Raw genomic sequence first — 17084 nt, 5'->3', positions numbered from 1 at the left:
ACAGTCTCTAAATTGGCTGTTCCATCTAAGTTGCACTCTAGTAATGTAACACCATACTCTTTCCATCCTTTCTTAAACTTTAACCTAATAATGTCTTTACTTTGCTGAATGAACTTGCAGTTTTTTTCCACTTCAAAATGCCAAATTTTGACTTGGGATTTTTTACACTTTAATAAATATTGTAATTGATAGGACAAAGTTCCTTTTTTATAATTTTTTCTTCTTTTTGGTGGTTGATAATATAAGCCAAAGTTGAATTCTTCTACACTGGCTTCCACTGGTGAACAAAACTGGCTCTCGAATGGTTCAATCTTCAATGGAGACTCATTTTTCAAAGCAGGAGGAGTTAAATTTTCAATGTCCTGGGTAGACTGTAGATAATGTAAATCAGGAGATTTGACATCCTTTCTCTTACCAAATATCTTTCTCTTATAGCGAAACTGCATTATCCTATTAGTTATTACACTTTTAGGAGTTAGTTCAGGGGATATTCTAGTCATATCAGTGTATCTTAATGTTAATAAAGGAGATCTTTGTGATTCACTAGTTTCATTGCACTCATCCGGGAAAGAATTAGGACTTTCATTTTTTTTTAAATAAGAATAGGACATCTTTTTCATTCTGTTATGGGGTAGTTCTTCATCAGAACTTGATGATTCCCAGGTTATTGCAGCAGTGTTGGTTTGAGATTTTAGAATAGTGGGGCACACTGAAATCCAACTTTTTTTGGCCATATCAACTTCAGCAATTCAGGGCTAGTTTAGAACATATTAGTTTCCTCTGCTTATGTTTATGGTTTATACCAGCTATGGTCAATTCCTTGCAACCTTTATTCATACACCATTTCTTTGTATGTTTACTGATCTTAATATTAGATCACTAAATTACAATATTATAGTAAGGAATTTGTAATATTGTTGTTAAATCAGTTAAATTTACCTTTGTGTGTTTACTTATTAAATTTGTTTACAAAATAATTTAGCAGGTTAGGTTAAAATAATTCTTCTTCTCTGATAGTCTGATCTGTCAACGGAGTAATGGAGTACATCTGCCAGACCAGTGCTGCCAGATGTGACGTATGAAATTATCGAGCGACGTTGTCAAAATTATCGGATTTTCTCGAAAAATATGTTACAATCCGGAACTTATTTTTCTAAGAGAGAGTATTGAGGAATGGAAATAAAAAAATTGCGTCGTTAGTAAAAAACAGTTAGTATTAAATAAAACCCCAACAAATATAAATTTAACTTATATATTTTGATATTATGTATGAAATTTAAACCAGAAATTAGGTACAAGGAAAAAATTTTAACACAAAAGTCATTATTCAAATGAAATATTAATATCTTCTTCACCATCCTTCTTATATATTATATTTGATATCATAGACTTTGTCATTTTTTGAGTAACATCAAAATTATAGCATTCACCATGAGCGCGCTGTGATGATAAAAGTAGTGCATTTATAGTTTTAGTGCACAAACTATTACGCGTATCAGTTTTAATGAGATTTACCTTAGAAAAAACCCGTTCACAATCTGCATTGGAATGGGGTAAAATAAGGATATCCAAAACAAATGCGCCTAAAGCTGCATATGGTTTGGAGTCTAAAAGGTCTTTCTTTATAGATATTTTATACCAATATTTGTCAATGTTATTTTCATTTTTAATATCCTCATCAAACTCATTTAGGTACTGACAATATAGCCTCCACTGGTCATCAATTTTTTGTTTTTTTGTCGGTATCTTGAGGATCTATAATTCTAGGTAGTAAGTTTATTACCCCTATAAGAGACTGAGGTCTTGGCTTACAATAATTCTTATCAAATATAGCTAAGTTAGATAAGATACTATCATTGAAATTAAACCTTTTTTTCATCTCCATAGCAGATACTATTAAAAATTGACGACATCGGATGAGGAAGTCATCTTGTTGTTGCTGATTTAGTTTATTAATATTTTCCATTACCTTAATACCAAGATATACTTGGTTTAACTCTATAAAATATTTATCGTTAGATGGATCTATGTTTTGCAATTCTGTTTGATGGACATAATTGGGTTTTAAAAAGGCCAACAAAAGAAATTTAAAAGTTTCGCACATTTTAGTATAAACTGTTGTTATAACTACTTGTTCGTTTTGAAAATAAATGTTTAATTCGACAAATTTTGGAAGAATCCATTGGAGAAAATAAAAAAAAAGTTTAGTTTCACTGTCACCTAACCTATTGGCTATGGTTTCGGATGCTAGTAATCTATGTCCAATCCACTGCTGGGTAAAATATAGCTGTAATGGATCCCACTGCTCAATAATTCTGTTAACTACCATGAGCAGTGAAAGCCACCTAGTCTGCGAAGGCCGCAAAATTTTGTGAGGCTCAACTTGACAAAATTCTTGAAATTCTAAAAGCTGAGCTTGCCTTTTGCTACTGTGTTTAAAAAAACTAAAAATATTCCTAGCTAAGTCTTCACAGTGCCGTGGAAGAACTTTACATGTATCACTGGCGCATAAATGGAGAGAATGACATATACATTTTTGAATAACTATTCCAGGGAAGTTAAGTTCTAATCGAGTAACAACAGAATTTTTTGACCCAAACATTGTGTTGCAGCCGTCCGAACCAAAGCCTATGATATTTTCTAAGGGTAACACGGATGATGTAAATACAGCAATAAGCTTGTTGTATATTACCTCAGCCGTAGCACCAGTATTTGCTTCATCAGCATTTTTGCCAGAAAAACATTGCACTAAACTAAAAAATCTAGTTACAACTTTTTGACATTTTCAAGAAAAGTACCGCACGCAAACACACATATTTTTTACGCTGCTTATATCTGTAGATTCGTCTATTAAAAAACTAAACCTTTTATACCTTAGCTCTTCTACAAGCTCCTCAAAACAACATTTCCCCAAAACGTTCTTAATAATGCCGGTACATTTGGTTCTTCCCATTTGCATGTCTTTGGCAATTCTGGAGTCAGGAAACATATTTTTCATAAGGGGCACTAAATGATCTGACAGTTTCATAGATAAGTTATGCTCAGAAATAAAAGCGGCTACTTTGATCTCTGCTTGGGAAACTTGATCTTGAGCCTCATTCTTTTTAAAAAATGAAGAATCGATTTTAGGTTGATTTGATGCCAGTCCCTTTACAAGCTTCATGTGTTTAACGCCCTTGCCGTGATTTTTGATGACTGTAATATCAGCTTGGAAATCAGTGTTATATGCAATGCACCTTGCCCGTAGAGGATTATCTAAAACACAATAAATACCAAATAAATCAAAGAGTGTCCCACAGTCCCACCAATTATTAATTACATAATTTATGTAATATTAAGCCACCGAATTTATTTATTTATTTTATTTATTCTGTTTTTATTTATTTTGATAAATTTATCTAAAGAAAATAAAAAATCTATATATAAAAGTCAGTTACGATTATTTTTCTAAGCAAAAATATTCGTTTAGGTATACCGCTCACGACGCCGCTTCTAATAAATTGAATCAAGCTAAGGCTAAATTAACACCTCACTAGTATAAACTATCCACCGCCAAATTATGACAGAATTAGATAAAGCGTATTAGGATATTCCTGAAAAACCAATTGTTTTATTTAAGATTAACATTCTGTATCTCGTAAACAAACCGCCGTTGCGGACACATGTTTATCTAAACTTGTATTAAAATAACCTAAAGATTCATCTGTCAAATTTATTGTACCTAATATACTAAATTAACACCCTACATAACGGAAATATAACACTTACCTTTAACAGGTTTTAACCACGCCTTATAAAGATTTTCCCATTCTACCCTGTATTGCTGAGGTCTAGTTTCCCGTCTTTGCATGTTTTTAAAACGTTTCCTATTGATGTTTGCTTCAGATTCCGAGTCCGAATCAGAAGAATATTTTGACGTAGTTGCAGCGTTCATTTTACACGTTTCAATTATAATATTACCAATTACACAGTGAAAAAGTTATAGCTCTCTACCGTAGGCTTTAATATGTATGATTTTATTTTTATTTGACGTTCTGTTCGGTGATTCCCACAACTCGTTACCGGCGGAGCGGAGCCCACACCGAGCGCCGTTTAAAGATTTGGATTTGATTGATTTGGTCTTGAACTTGCACCAGAGATGGCGTTATCGGTTTGAAGTTCGGATAAATAATTGAAAAATAGCTAGTAGGGAGGAAATATAATGGGTAGATGCCTATAATAGATAGATGGTATACATATACATTTTGCCAATAATATAACTCACGTTATGGTAAAAATCCTAAACTCTCTTGGTAGTTTATTAAGTTTGAAATGTATTTTAACGTTTTGAATTATTTTCTAGTGAAATTATGTTACAATTATCGAATATGGTACAAGTAATATTTCAGTTCAATTTTAAGGATAAATTATGTTACAATTCGATAATTATGTTACATCTGGCAGCACTGTGCCAGACTGCCAATGATGAAGAAAGATAGACTCTCTTTCCTAGTATATGACATCTGCTGTGTCAATGAAATCTGTCAATTTACTAAAGTAAAATCACAGGATCAAGATCAAACGCATCCACAACGTGAGTCCAAAATTGTTAACGATTTTAATTTCTTTAAATTAATTTCAGATCAACTACAAATCCAATTTACAAGGATCAACAAAATAAAATTAATTAGTAAATGCAGATCGTCTTAATGCTATGTACAACGTACTAAAAGATAAAACTGCAACTGTTATAGTAAATATTTCGATGTTATGTTGGGGAGGTGATATGTGAGAAGAAAATGAACCCCACAATTATATGACCGAAGGAATGCCAAAGAATGGATGATCTCGTCCTCTATGGAGGGTATTGAAAGTCTGAAATGTTGAAAAATAGAGACGCAATGATAGAAACGATGTACAAACAGTATGGAATTTTAAAGTAAAAAGCCGGTAATCCTGAATTACTATGAATGATAAATTCAAGGATACGCTTTAAAGTTGTCGCGTTTGCGTTAACTCTATCATAAAGATGAGAGTCAAAAATCAATTTAAAGTCAACTGTAACAACAAGTTCCTAATTTCAGAGACAATTTTTAATACTGAGCCATCTATAAAATACTCATTCTGAATTATGTTTGATACTCTGGTTTAATGTGGTACTGAAACATGTCTTTAAATTTAACTGCACATCATTATCAACGCATCATAAATTAATCCTATTAAATCCACTGAAGTTGTATCACATCATCAATTTAAGATTTAAATATTTTACACAATTTTTCCTCAGTACCAATACCTCAATACCTCATCAGTAGGTCAGATTCTGTGAATATTTGGTTCTATCAATAAGATCACTTATAAAAAAAGGGGAAAATAAAGGCCTGAACTGCGAGAGACCTTGGGGTACAACATATAATATACTTATATCATTTTTGATACAAAGCCATTTAGACGAACCAGCTGGGTACCTCTACTAAGTCCCGTCAGCCTATAAAATTGTATGTAGTTAATGGTTATATTAAATACGATGCCATTATTTTTGATAAATATTCAGTTAATTTTATTTTAGTTTAATAAAAAATTTTTTTACTTTGCTGAGGTAACCACATAAAATTCTGTGAAAGTAACTAATAAACTTATATACTTTACAAGTGGAAACAAACATTAATCGATCATAAATAATAAATTATTATAATTTTAAGTTACTACTCAAAAAATTAAATAACTCTGTTTTAATTTTAAAATAATTTTAAAAGCCACTGCTATGAAGGTAAACGTAGCTTATCATGTAAAATAAGATTTGAAGATAGTGTATTGCTTGAATTTTCATATCCGACCTTTCAGGCACATTTCTTGTTCATATGAATACATATCCTCTGTAAAGTTTAAAGATGCGATTTGGCAAATGCCCTATCGCTGATTTGAGAAATAAAGAAAATATACTTTGCTATTTTTTCCTCATCCATTCGGCAGCTAGTTTGGAGAACTAATATTGAGTCTGAAATGTTATTATGTCATTAATTATATTGTATATGATTAAAAGCCTGCCATCCAAACTTTACTGTTTCCTTATGAAAAAGAACTGGATCAGGAATAGAGCTATCACCTACAAGAGATGACAGACTATTTGTATGATAAGTTCAATGCAAAATACTCTGAACCTATATATTTCAATAGTAGTAATTCGGTAACACACAAGTAAAAACTTTAAGACAGACACTAAATACAGCTGAGACTATGTTATACATTTGAAAATTGATTCCAGGTAGACATCAGGGAGGATTTGAATGGCAGGTTGAACTTTCAGTTTTTATAGGTACTAAAGGTATTTTTGGACGTTTAAAGTGCCATAAAAATATGGTCTATGGCTATAATATTTTCGCACAAAATACCAGCCCAAACATATAACTTTTGAGAATACTGAGTACGGAATTGAAAACTTCTGCGTTCATGGTTCAAGACCAATATCAAACAACGAAAAGATTGTGTTTCAAATGTAATGGAAAAGAAGATTCATCGGAAAATACAATATTTCGTAGCAAAATTAACTTTCATTTGCTTTTTTTCATCATGGTTTGACAAAATTATATTCTTGGCATTAAATATTTCTATCTGATCATGTTGAATCCGTTTCTAGGGTACTACGAAATATTTTGTCCAGCCGTTCTTGCTCCTGGACTCTTTCGAAAGAAGGTTTTCGCACTTTAATGTGGCCTTTATGATTATCTTGAAACCTAAATAATGTCTCAAAAGTCGAACCCACATTTTAGATTGTATCTCGCTAAAAAGTATTAAGGTTTCGGTCTATTTTCAAATGTAGTTTAAAAGAAATTCCTGTAGGTATTACGGAATTGTCTCTATAAAATTATTTAATAATTTGAATCATTTCAGAAAAAGTATAAAAAATTATAATACGTTGAGAACAGTGCATACTGCACTAAGCAAAATGAGACATGCCTATATGAATTTTTCCGGCGATATCCGGATTTTCCGGCGGCCTATAATCAACCAGAGGACGTGTGTTGCGGTTTTTGATAATGCGTAATCTTCAACTCCCCAACCTGTATAAATTTTATAATGAAACTTGAATTAGTTGTGAATGTGCCCTTAAAAGCTGACGTCAAAACTGACAAGTCTCTTAATGTCTAAAACTGACAGTCTTGACGCTTCCTTTTTTTGACGACTTGTTCGGTAAAGTCGCACGTGGAAAATAAAGTTTAGGTATTTATTCAATTTTTTCAATTTATCTTAGTTTTGAGGCCTAGGATATCGTAAAATTCTTTAACTTCACTATCCAGTTAAAGATTAAAATTTATTGTAAAGCAACTCTCGACTCTAAAAACAATCTTATTTCAGGTCAACATGGTTGCCCAAAAGAAGCAGAAAAAAGCTATTGAAAGCATTAACAGCCGTCTGGCTTTGGTAATGAAATCTGGAAAGTATTGTCTAGGATACAAACAAACTTTAAAAGTAAGTAAAGGTATCACAAATTATTTTTTATCATAAACACTCCGTGTGATACATAACCTTACCACTCCACCCTTTTAAACCATGTTACAATAAAATAATTTCTTTCCTTATGCATTAAAATTTGGAAAATTGACGTTTTTCATAGAAAATGCAATAGCCAATCTTACCCTACTTACTATTTAGTAATTATAACTTGAACAATACAAAATTGTACAAAAAGCAAATTATTAAACATATTCCAGGGTACTGGAATTTGCTTTTTATGAACCAGCCCCTTTTTATGAATGGAAAATAATTTTGTCTCATCAAAAATTTTAAATTTATAGGGCAAAATCCCATAAAATTGTTTATTTCCTATATTTTAATGCCTTTACTGTTACTTGTCTTTCAAGCTTTAAAATTAAGACCTGTTAATGTAATCTAATCAGTGAATAAATTTGATATACTCTCTTTATTTTAAGTTTACCACAGTTTTATTCAGGAAAAATTAGCTACATTTACAATGCGCGGATCTATTAGATCCATGGATCAAATGATAGACTATGTGGCTGTTAATGCTCAAGTCAAGACAAAGAAAATATAGACAGCACTGACATAAATACACTAACAAAAACTGATTACACACGACTAATACATGAAGCTGAGTTAGTTGATTGGAATGCTATCTTAGCCATTAATGATCCAGAAGAAGCATGTAAATATTTAATAAACAACCTCACTGACATAATAAAAAAATCTGAAATAAAACTAAAATACAAAAGAGCAAAACCATGGATTTCAACTGGGTTAATTGTTTCTATTAAAAAAAGTGATAAAATGAAAAGAAATTTGAGATTAAATCCTACTGACGAAAATAAATTAGAATATACTAATTACAGAAATAAATTAAAAAGGTTAATTACGGTCACCAAAAATGAATACTATAAAAATCAAGTTTTTGAGCATGAACATGACATTAGAAAATTGTACAAATTAATTAATGAGGCCACAAATCAAAATGACAAAAAACCACAGATCTTACAAATTAAAAAGCAAAATATGATTCTGACTAAAAGCAATGAAATTGCTGATTATGCTAATGATTATTTTGTTAATATTGATGTTCAAATTTCTGGTGCCCTTAATATCCCAGAAACGCCAACCCCTATAAAAGAATCAATTCCTAACTCTATGTATTTAAGACCTACAAATTCAATAGAAATAGTGAAACATATAAATTCCCTTAAAAATAATTGCTCCCTTGGTATTGATCAAATTACTTCTAAAACAATAAAACTTCTATATTTAAAACTTAAGGATTCAATTACACATATAATCAACCAAATTTTCAAAACAGGCATTGTACCTTACTTTAAGGCTACACCAATTCATAAATCAGGAGATAAACTCAATATAGAAAATTATAGGCCAATAAGCGTTATTTCAAATTTTGCTAAAATTTATGAGAAATGCCTTAAATCATGACTTGATTTTTGATGAGTTGATTTTTTGAATACCATTGACGACATATCAGAAAATCAATTTAAATTTCTTGAAGGTAAGCCGACAACTGAATGATTTGTAAAAAATGTTTCTGGTAATTTAAAAGTAGGCAAAAAAACGATAGCTCTATTCCTGGACTTGCAAAAAGTGTTTGATAGCATATCCCATTCCCTTCTCATTAATGTCCTTGAAAGAAATGGTGTGCGGGGACCAGTTTTGAGCATCTTTGAGAATTATCTCACAAATCATACTCAATTTGTCAAAATAAATAATATATTAAGCTCTCCCAAAAAAATTAAACATGGCATGCCTCAAGGTACCATTCTCGGACCAATTTTATTTATTCTTTACATAAACATGCTGTGTAATTTTAATGTGGGTGGGAAAGTTATAGCTTATGCTGATGACACAGTAATAATTTTTTCGGATAAAACTTAGGAAGGGGTGAGAGAAAAACTTAAGGTTGGTTTCAAAAAAACTAAATTTTTTTCTAAATTTATTTTCTGGATACATTCAAACTAAGTTTAAATATTTCTAAAACATATTATGTAGCCTTTTCACTTACAGCAGCAAATAGACCAAATTTTAGCAACATTAAAATAAATGATAACAATTTAATAAAAGAGCAAAACGAAATAAAATACTTAGGAATTATTTTAGATAACAATTTAAAATGGAACCAACATGTTATATATATTACTAAAAAAATCAGATGTCTAATTTACAAGTTTTATTTGCTTAGACAGTTCTTAAACAAGAAAAATTTAATTGTAGTGTATAAGGCACTTGTTGAACCATTGCTTAGGTATGGTATGTTGGTGTGGGGTGGTATGTACAGTATGAATATGGAACAGTTAAGGGTTATGCAAAATTACATAATTAAAATCATTTTAAAAAAACCAAAACTCTACCCTACTCACATGTTATACTCAAAAGAAATATCTAATATTAGAACATTATATGTAATAGAAGTTTGTAAATATGTCCATTTAAATAATAAATTTAGTTGCACCATCATATCACATAACTATCCTACAAGAGGTAAAATCAAACCAACTACATAACTCTATCTTATGTAAAAATACTATGGAACAACATTTTGTACATTATTTAGGGCCGAAACTTTACAATTTGTTACCTCACAATATAAGAACTATAGAAATCATGGGTACATTTAAGAAGAAATCTAAAGAATACATCTTAGGTAACATCTTAAATTTTTTAGAAATTTTTCAATAATAATTAAAAACAATGTAACATAAATCAAAATTAAGTTTATCTTGTGTATTATAAATTTATTAAGCGCGTTAGAAGTAACTAGAGCGTTTAGAAAATCAGGCAATTGTTGTAATTTTTAGAGTATTTGTTTTATTTTTCAAGCACATACAGGTACTGCATACCTAGGTGCTAATATTTATATAGCTTTTCTATTTTGTTAAAATTCGATGTAAATTACTTTATGTTTCTGTTTAAATATTAAATAAATTTTTATTTAGTACAGCCCTGTTTACAAGGATTGATTTTGAGGGTTAAATTAGTGCAGGATTATCTCTAGGATCAAAATGTCAGTTGAATGGAGTTTATCATTTTAGATGAAGAATTATAGGACATAACTTCTAAATCTTTAAGTGTTATTGTTTAAAAATAATAAAAATAAACTAATAATTTTTTTAAGGCTTATGCTTGTCCTTCTCTTCCTCTTCTACTTTATTTTTGTGTGCAAAAATAAAAACCTTCTGCGTTAACATCCAATAAAGTGTCAAAATTGTCATTTTGGTATTTCAAAATAGGTCCTAAGGTGTTTACACCAAAAAAAAATTATTTAAACTACCCTGGTTGGGAAGCATCAAATTCGGGTATCAAATTTTAGTCTGCAGCCATTTATACTGAAAAAATAGTTCACATGATGTCATTTGATCCAAGTATTAAATATTTGGTACACCATTGCGAATGTAGCTATTGATTACTATTTTCAAGAAATCTGCAATAAATAAGGTACTCCACTAGGAAATAAAGAAAAAGAATGCTTACATTAACCCAGTCAGCACCAATAGCATGTTAATTAGTTATATGTATTATTGTATTTTTGAATATGGAACTAAAAGTTTTAATTCACTAAAGGGAAGAAACTACAAAAAAAATTTAAATACACTGGTGGAAGATAGAGTTTTGGAGTGGAGTGTTAGCAGTAATTAGAATAAATTATCCTTTGAATTGAAAAGTTTTTTTTTACCCTAAAATGTATTATTAAAAGTTTAACCTGGTATAATATTCTTTTATCTTTAAAAATTTAAAATAAATGAATACTTTCCATTATGACTGTTGGCTTTAATAAAAGGTTGTGGATATTTTAGGATTCCACTGTAAAAGTTATAAATATCTGTGAATGTTAACACAATGAACTGCTGTAATTCATGTAAAAATGTTGAATACAATAAGTTTGTTATATTAAAATAAAGTTAAATGAAATATTTTTTCAAATAAAATATAGTAATAAACGTCTTAGAGGCACTAGAATTAAATTACCATTTTTCAAAATATTTGCATTATAGATTGTATAGTTAAATTCATTGACCTCCAAGGGGAAGAGAGTTTCTTAAATTAGCACACATGAAGAAAATGTGTATTTTACTGCCAATAAACAACATTGATTTGTTCATCCATCAATTCTAATTTTTTCAGATGTATAATATTCAATTCCTATAATTTTGTAATTGTCCTTGTTATCATATTTTTAATGATTTGTCATTATTCATGTTTCAAGTTTTCAAGTATTTCAAAATATAATTTCATTGAAACCATTAAAAAAAATGTGAGTTTTATTAAATATTTTTTGTACTAGCAATAGTTTACTAATTTTTCTCCACTCCCTAACATCCCTTGTCCAATATAAGTATAAATCTTTTCAAATTGAGTCTTACCGCAAAATGTTGCATGAAACATTTTGTGGTGTCATAATTTCTGAGTTGCCAACTTAATTCAGAATACTTTTAACAATTTTTCAGCAACTCAGAAATCTTTGATTAAAACAAAAAGGTATTCCATTCACAAAGGACATTTCGATGCTCTGTTTTTTTATCACAATATTTATATATTTTTTCCAGACTCTTAGGCATGGCAAAGCAAAGCTTATAATCATTGCCAACAACACTCCATCTTTAAGGAAATCAGAGATTGAGTACTACGCCATGTTAGCCAAAACTGGTGTCCATCACTACACTGGAAACAATGTGGAATTAGGCACTGCCTGCGGTAAATACTTCAGGGTGTGCGCCATGTCCATTACTGATCCTGGCGACTCTGATATCATAAGGTCAATGCCTTCTGGTGATGCCTCACAATAAGTTAAGTTATAAGTGTTTTAAATTTAATGACCTTTAATAAAAAATTTTAAAATGCTGTTTATCTGTTATTATTCAATTTCCAAAAAAAAATAATAATTTTAAAAGAAAATTACTACTAGAAATATAGATGATAGCATAGGCTTGACCAGCTTGGTTTATGGATAAACTATTAGAATAATAAAAACTATTCCTAAAATTAATAAGAACCAGCTTTATCTTAGTCCCCAAATTGTTTTCTTTCTTATGTAGGCAATGACTATTATTACTTCCACATTTTGTAAATGTTCCAATAGAGTGACGTACTATTAATTTGTTTAGACTAAAACCAACTAAATGTATATCTTCAACTGTTGCAAGTGTTATTTTTTGATTAATTTGATACTAAAATTATTTAATGTAATGTGGCTTAATTGTGAATTAATAGATAAAATCTATTTGAAGAAACTAAACTTTTACATAATATAAAAAACTTCTGATGAAAACTATCACAACTATCTTATAGAAAAAAAGTCCAAAACAAAAAATTTTAATAATAAAGTAACAAAGTAATATAATCCCATTTGCAGCATTCTGAAACTTGCAGTTATAAATTTGTTTTCTTGTAGTTCAAATTTCATTAACAATTTTTTACAAAATTTCATTACAATTTTAATTTGGTATGCCACATTGCTAAAGAAAGTTATGAAAAAAATCAAGAGGTATTCAATGCCCAAGCAATATATTCATACATCATGTCGATTATTAATATTTTTCGAGGTGGTAAATGAAGCAGGCCTAGTCTTCCGCCAACTATTTTTTTAAAACCAGGTTCTGTTATGCCAAATGCTAAACTAGAAGCATTATTTTTTGGAAATATATTCATTATTAAATGGTTCAAATGTCCAAATTATTTTAGAAATTATTATATTTGCCTAGGTCTGTTAGAATTTTAAATTAAGAAAATATATAATTCTTAGACAGAAATCATATATAAAAATAGCAATATCATAAATAACCAAATCATTAGACTGAATAAGTTATTCAGTTATCCCAAAAACTATTTTTTATTTATTTATTTATTTGGAGGGATCAATAAACTCTGACACCCTACCACATTTATTGATTTTTATAACTAATTTACTAGAAACTGAATTTTTAACCTGATCACTATTACAAGTTCAAGTTGTTGTAACGCCTAAGTGCGACATATACACCTGTGTTCATTAATTATCACTTATGATTGTTATTTTAAAGAAACAAATAAATTTATTACCCTTAAATACTACAATACCTAATCTATTAACACTTAACAATCTATGAAAAAGATAATAATAATACACAATAATTTATAATACCTACTTAAATTCCTAGAAAAATGAGGAGAAAATATTATATTTGTTGTGCACATGCTTTGTACATTCTTTGCTAATTTTCTTTTTTGTTTTTTATTCCCTTTAACTCAGGTGGTAGAACATTATACATTTTTACCGCAAGATAAATAAAAAATTTTAGGTTAATACTTTTGAAATTATTTGGTATGATTAAGTTACCTCTAGCTCTTGTATTATGATTGTGATTTATTTGGTTTTTAGTAATATCATGGTTGTGAATGTGTGAACAAATTGATGTTATATAAAGTTCTAATGTTGGTGGTTTCTTCAGTAAATACATGTACAATATTTAATTTATACAATACATTATTGTATTCCTCATACCAAAATACCATATCTCAAAATTGACTCAGTTAAGGATTTATAAATGATAAGTTCTTTTGAATTTAAAAATGTCCTGATAATATAACATTTGTAAATTAACTTTTTAAGTCATTTGCCAGATATTTAGTATGTTGCCATTTAAGATTTTGATCAATGAATATTCCAAGGTATTTAGTTTGTGAAACTTCCTTTATTTCATAATAATTTTCAATTGAAAAATATGATTAATCCGGTCTGTTTACCCCAGTAAGAGAAAAAGCAATGTAATTTGTTTTTGATACATTTAGGCTTAATTTATAAGTTTCCAACCAGTTTTTTATTTTATTCAGGCCTTCTACAGCATACTGTTTTGTTTGATCCCAACTCGAACCATTAAGTAAGGTATCATCTGCATATGAAACAATGGTTCCATTTTTATCTAATGCAGGTTACAGCTGAGCCGTATTTTTAATGGCACCAGCTCGATTATCGACCTTATTTTTACTAATCAGCTAAATATTTTAAAAACTGGCATTATTAACTCTACGTTTTCCGATCACTTTGGCATTTTCTTTGAATTTAGTGGTATGGTGCCGGAAGTGCTTCCTAAAGTCGTCACCTATAGACCCCTAATAAATATAAACTTAGATAACTTCCAGGCCGATCTAGAGGCCATTCCATTTCATCTTATATTGATTATAAATCTATTGACGACAAAGTAAAATTTTTAAATACCAACCTAATAAAATTGTTTGATACCCATGGTCCTGTTAAAACATTTACAGTGAGAAAAAAGAGAAACTCTCCTTGGTTGACAGACAATATAAAACTTCTTCAAAAACTAAGAGATAAAGCGCTAATAGATTTCAAAACAAGTAAATTGCCTGCAAAGTGGGAGTATTACAAGCAACTTAGAAACTATACCACCACAGCCGTTAGAGCAGAAAAAAAGCTTTTTATAGAAATAAATTTAGGAACTGTACATATGGGGAAAATAAAGTGAATTAGGAAAAATATTACTTTGTAAGCAAAAACAGATTCCTGGAGCTTTTAAGAATCCCGATAATTTCAACAAGTATTTTGTTGATAGCAGTAAGGTACCTAGCAGCGTCAGCCTAATAGTCAAGAAATAATTAATTTTTATAAAAATAATTCCTTGCCCGTTTCAAATTTATTTTTATTTCGCACAGTAAGTATTTAGGTTCTATTTTATTTAGCATTAAATCCAAAGCATTTGGTATCGACAATCTTAATATAACATTAATTGATATGTGCTGCTCTTTTATAATACCGTTTATATTGCATATAATTAATAAATGCATTGAAAGCAGCTATATTTTCCCAAATGTTGGAAAGAGGCTTTTGTGATGGCATTGCCAAAGGTAAATAATCCAACAGATTTTAATCAGTTTAGATCCATTAGTATTCTGTCTACATTTTCAAAAATTCTTGAAAGAATCTTAAGACACTCAAATTCGAAATAAATTTTTTAAATGCTAATGATATTTTGCCCCCTAAACAGTCTGGGTTTAGAAAGAATTTCAGTTGTGCCTCAGCAATGGCGGATGTTATTGATGACATCATAAGATCTAGGAATGATGGTATGATTTCTGCCCTTGTTCTATTGGACAATACGAAAGCCCTTGATTTTGTTAATCATGAAATTTTAAAGTCTATTTTTCACTATATAGGTTTTTCTGATAAAGCTATTAATTTCATTAATTCTTATTTAAGCGGTAGGGTGCAGAGTCAAGATAGAGGAAAATGTATCTGAACCTTTGGAAGTTGATAATGGCGTGCCTCAGGGTGGTATTTTAGGACCCTTATTTTTTATTATTTATACTTTTAGATTTTATTTTTATTTAAAAAACTGCCTTTACCATTTTTATGCTGACGATGACTCAATTGTATTACTTTTTTCTGCCAGAAGATGCTAAAAATGCGGAAGCAACAATTAAGACTTACAAGCCATATGCGATATTTCTTCAAAACATTTTCTAAAATTAAATCCTTCTAAGTCTGTAATGTTTATTTGGTAATAAGCAGAAAATTAACCATATTTTAAATAGCAACACTATTAATATTAAGATGGGTGATGCTAAGATTCCTGTTGTAGATAATTGCAAAAGTTTGGGCTTAATAGTGGATAGTGATTTGCGATTTCATCAACACGTTTCTAATGTTCTAAAAAAAGGGTATTTTGCTTTAAAATTAATTTACTTGCATAGGCATTATCTAAGCGAAGATATTAAAAAAATGTTGTGTGACTCTTTAGTGCTGTCACAATGCAATTATTGCGATGTTGTTTACGGTTGGTGCCTAGATTATAATGGCAGGTGCCGATTGCAAAAGCTTCAGAACTCATGTATTCGCCTAATTTTTGGCATACGCAGACATAATCGCGTTTCCCATAGACTTTCTGTGCTGGGGTGGTTAAATATGCAAAATCGTAGAGTTGCTCATTCACTTACTTTTTTTTTATAAAATTCTTAAATACTGTAGTCCACCTTACCTATACCTTAAGATTACTTTTAGAAATGATGTTCACCATTTGGGCTTAAGAAGAAACACAATTCATATTCCAAGACATAAGACTCAATTATTTAAAAGGTCCTTTTCCTATAATTTTGCATATCAGATGAACTCTTTGGGCATAAATTTTGAGTTGGGTTTGGTGTCTGTTCAGACTTTTCGCAGAGGAATGATGGTGCGTCTGATGAGTCAGCAGCTATCTGCGTAAAATATTGAAGGGTCTATTATACAAAAAATATACAAAAGTCTATTATACAAAGGGATATTGTTAGTTTGGGTATGGGTGGAGAATGAACATTTGTGTTTAGTGTGGGTAACTAATGTGCGTGTTTTTTTTTGTGTGAGGTACTATGTTAATGTTAATATTCTTAATTTTTTGGGTAGGTGTGTATAATTAAACTTAGTCTGTTACAAGCGTTTCTACATTTTTTTTTCTAGTTAGTTTTTTAAAGTTTTGGCCACAATGTTAAAGACCAGAATCTGCCTGGGCAAAATTCTGAATTTGTCGGCCTTTTATTTGCATAAAATAATAAATGTGTATTTCTTTCTCTTTTTTTTATGTAGTTATGTTGAATTTGCAAATAAAAAAAATATTTATTATTAT

General features: G+C 29.8%; 1 protein-coding gene and 1 long non-coding RNA gene across 2 annotated transcripts; one reads left to right on the top strand and one right to left on the bottom strand.

The window, feature by feature from the left end:
• Nucleotides 1-1238: 1238 nt before the first annotated feature.
• Nucleotides 1239-4442, bottom strand: LOC126739936 (uncharacterized). The gene is made up of 2 exons (XR_007661738.1): nt 3769-4442; nt 1239-3255 (listed from the first exon to the last, which is right to left on the bottom strand). It is a non-coding gene; the product is annotated as an uncharacterized LOC126739936 (long non-coding RNA).
• A 2629-nt stretch (nt 4443-7071) lies between these two features.
• On the top strand, nt 7072-12330 carry LOC126741079 (60S ribosomal protein L30). The gene is made up of 3 exons (XM_050447394.1): nt 7072-7200; nt 7336-7449; nt 12036-12330. The coding sequence occupies exons 2-3, from the start codon at nt 7342-7344 to the stop codon at nt 12273-12275; spliced, it is 348 nt and encodes a 115-aa protein (XP_050303351.1). The 5' UTR covers nt 7072-7200; nt 7336-7341; the 3' UTR covers nt 12276-12330.
• The last annotated feature ends 4754 nt before the right edge of the window (nt 12331-17084 follow it).

The sequence above is a fragment of the Anthonomus grandis genome, chromosome 1 (genome assembly GCF_022605725.1).
Source record: "Anthonomus grandis grandis chromosome 1, icAntGran1.3, whole genome shotgun sequence".
Lineage (NCBI taxonomy): Eukaryota > Metazoa > Arthropoda > Insecta > Coleoptera > Curculionidae > Anthonomus > Anthonomus grandis.
This window is presented reverse-complemented; position numbering and strand designations above follow the sequence as displayed.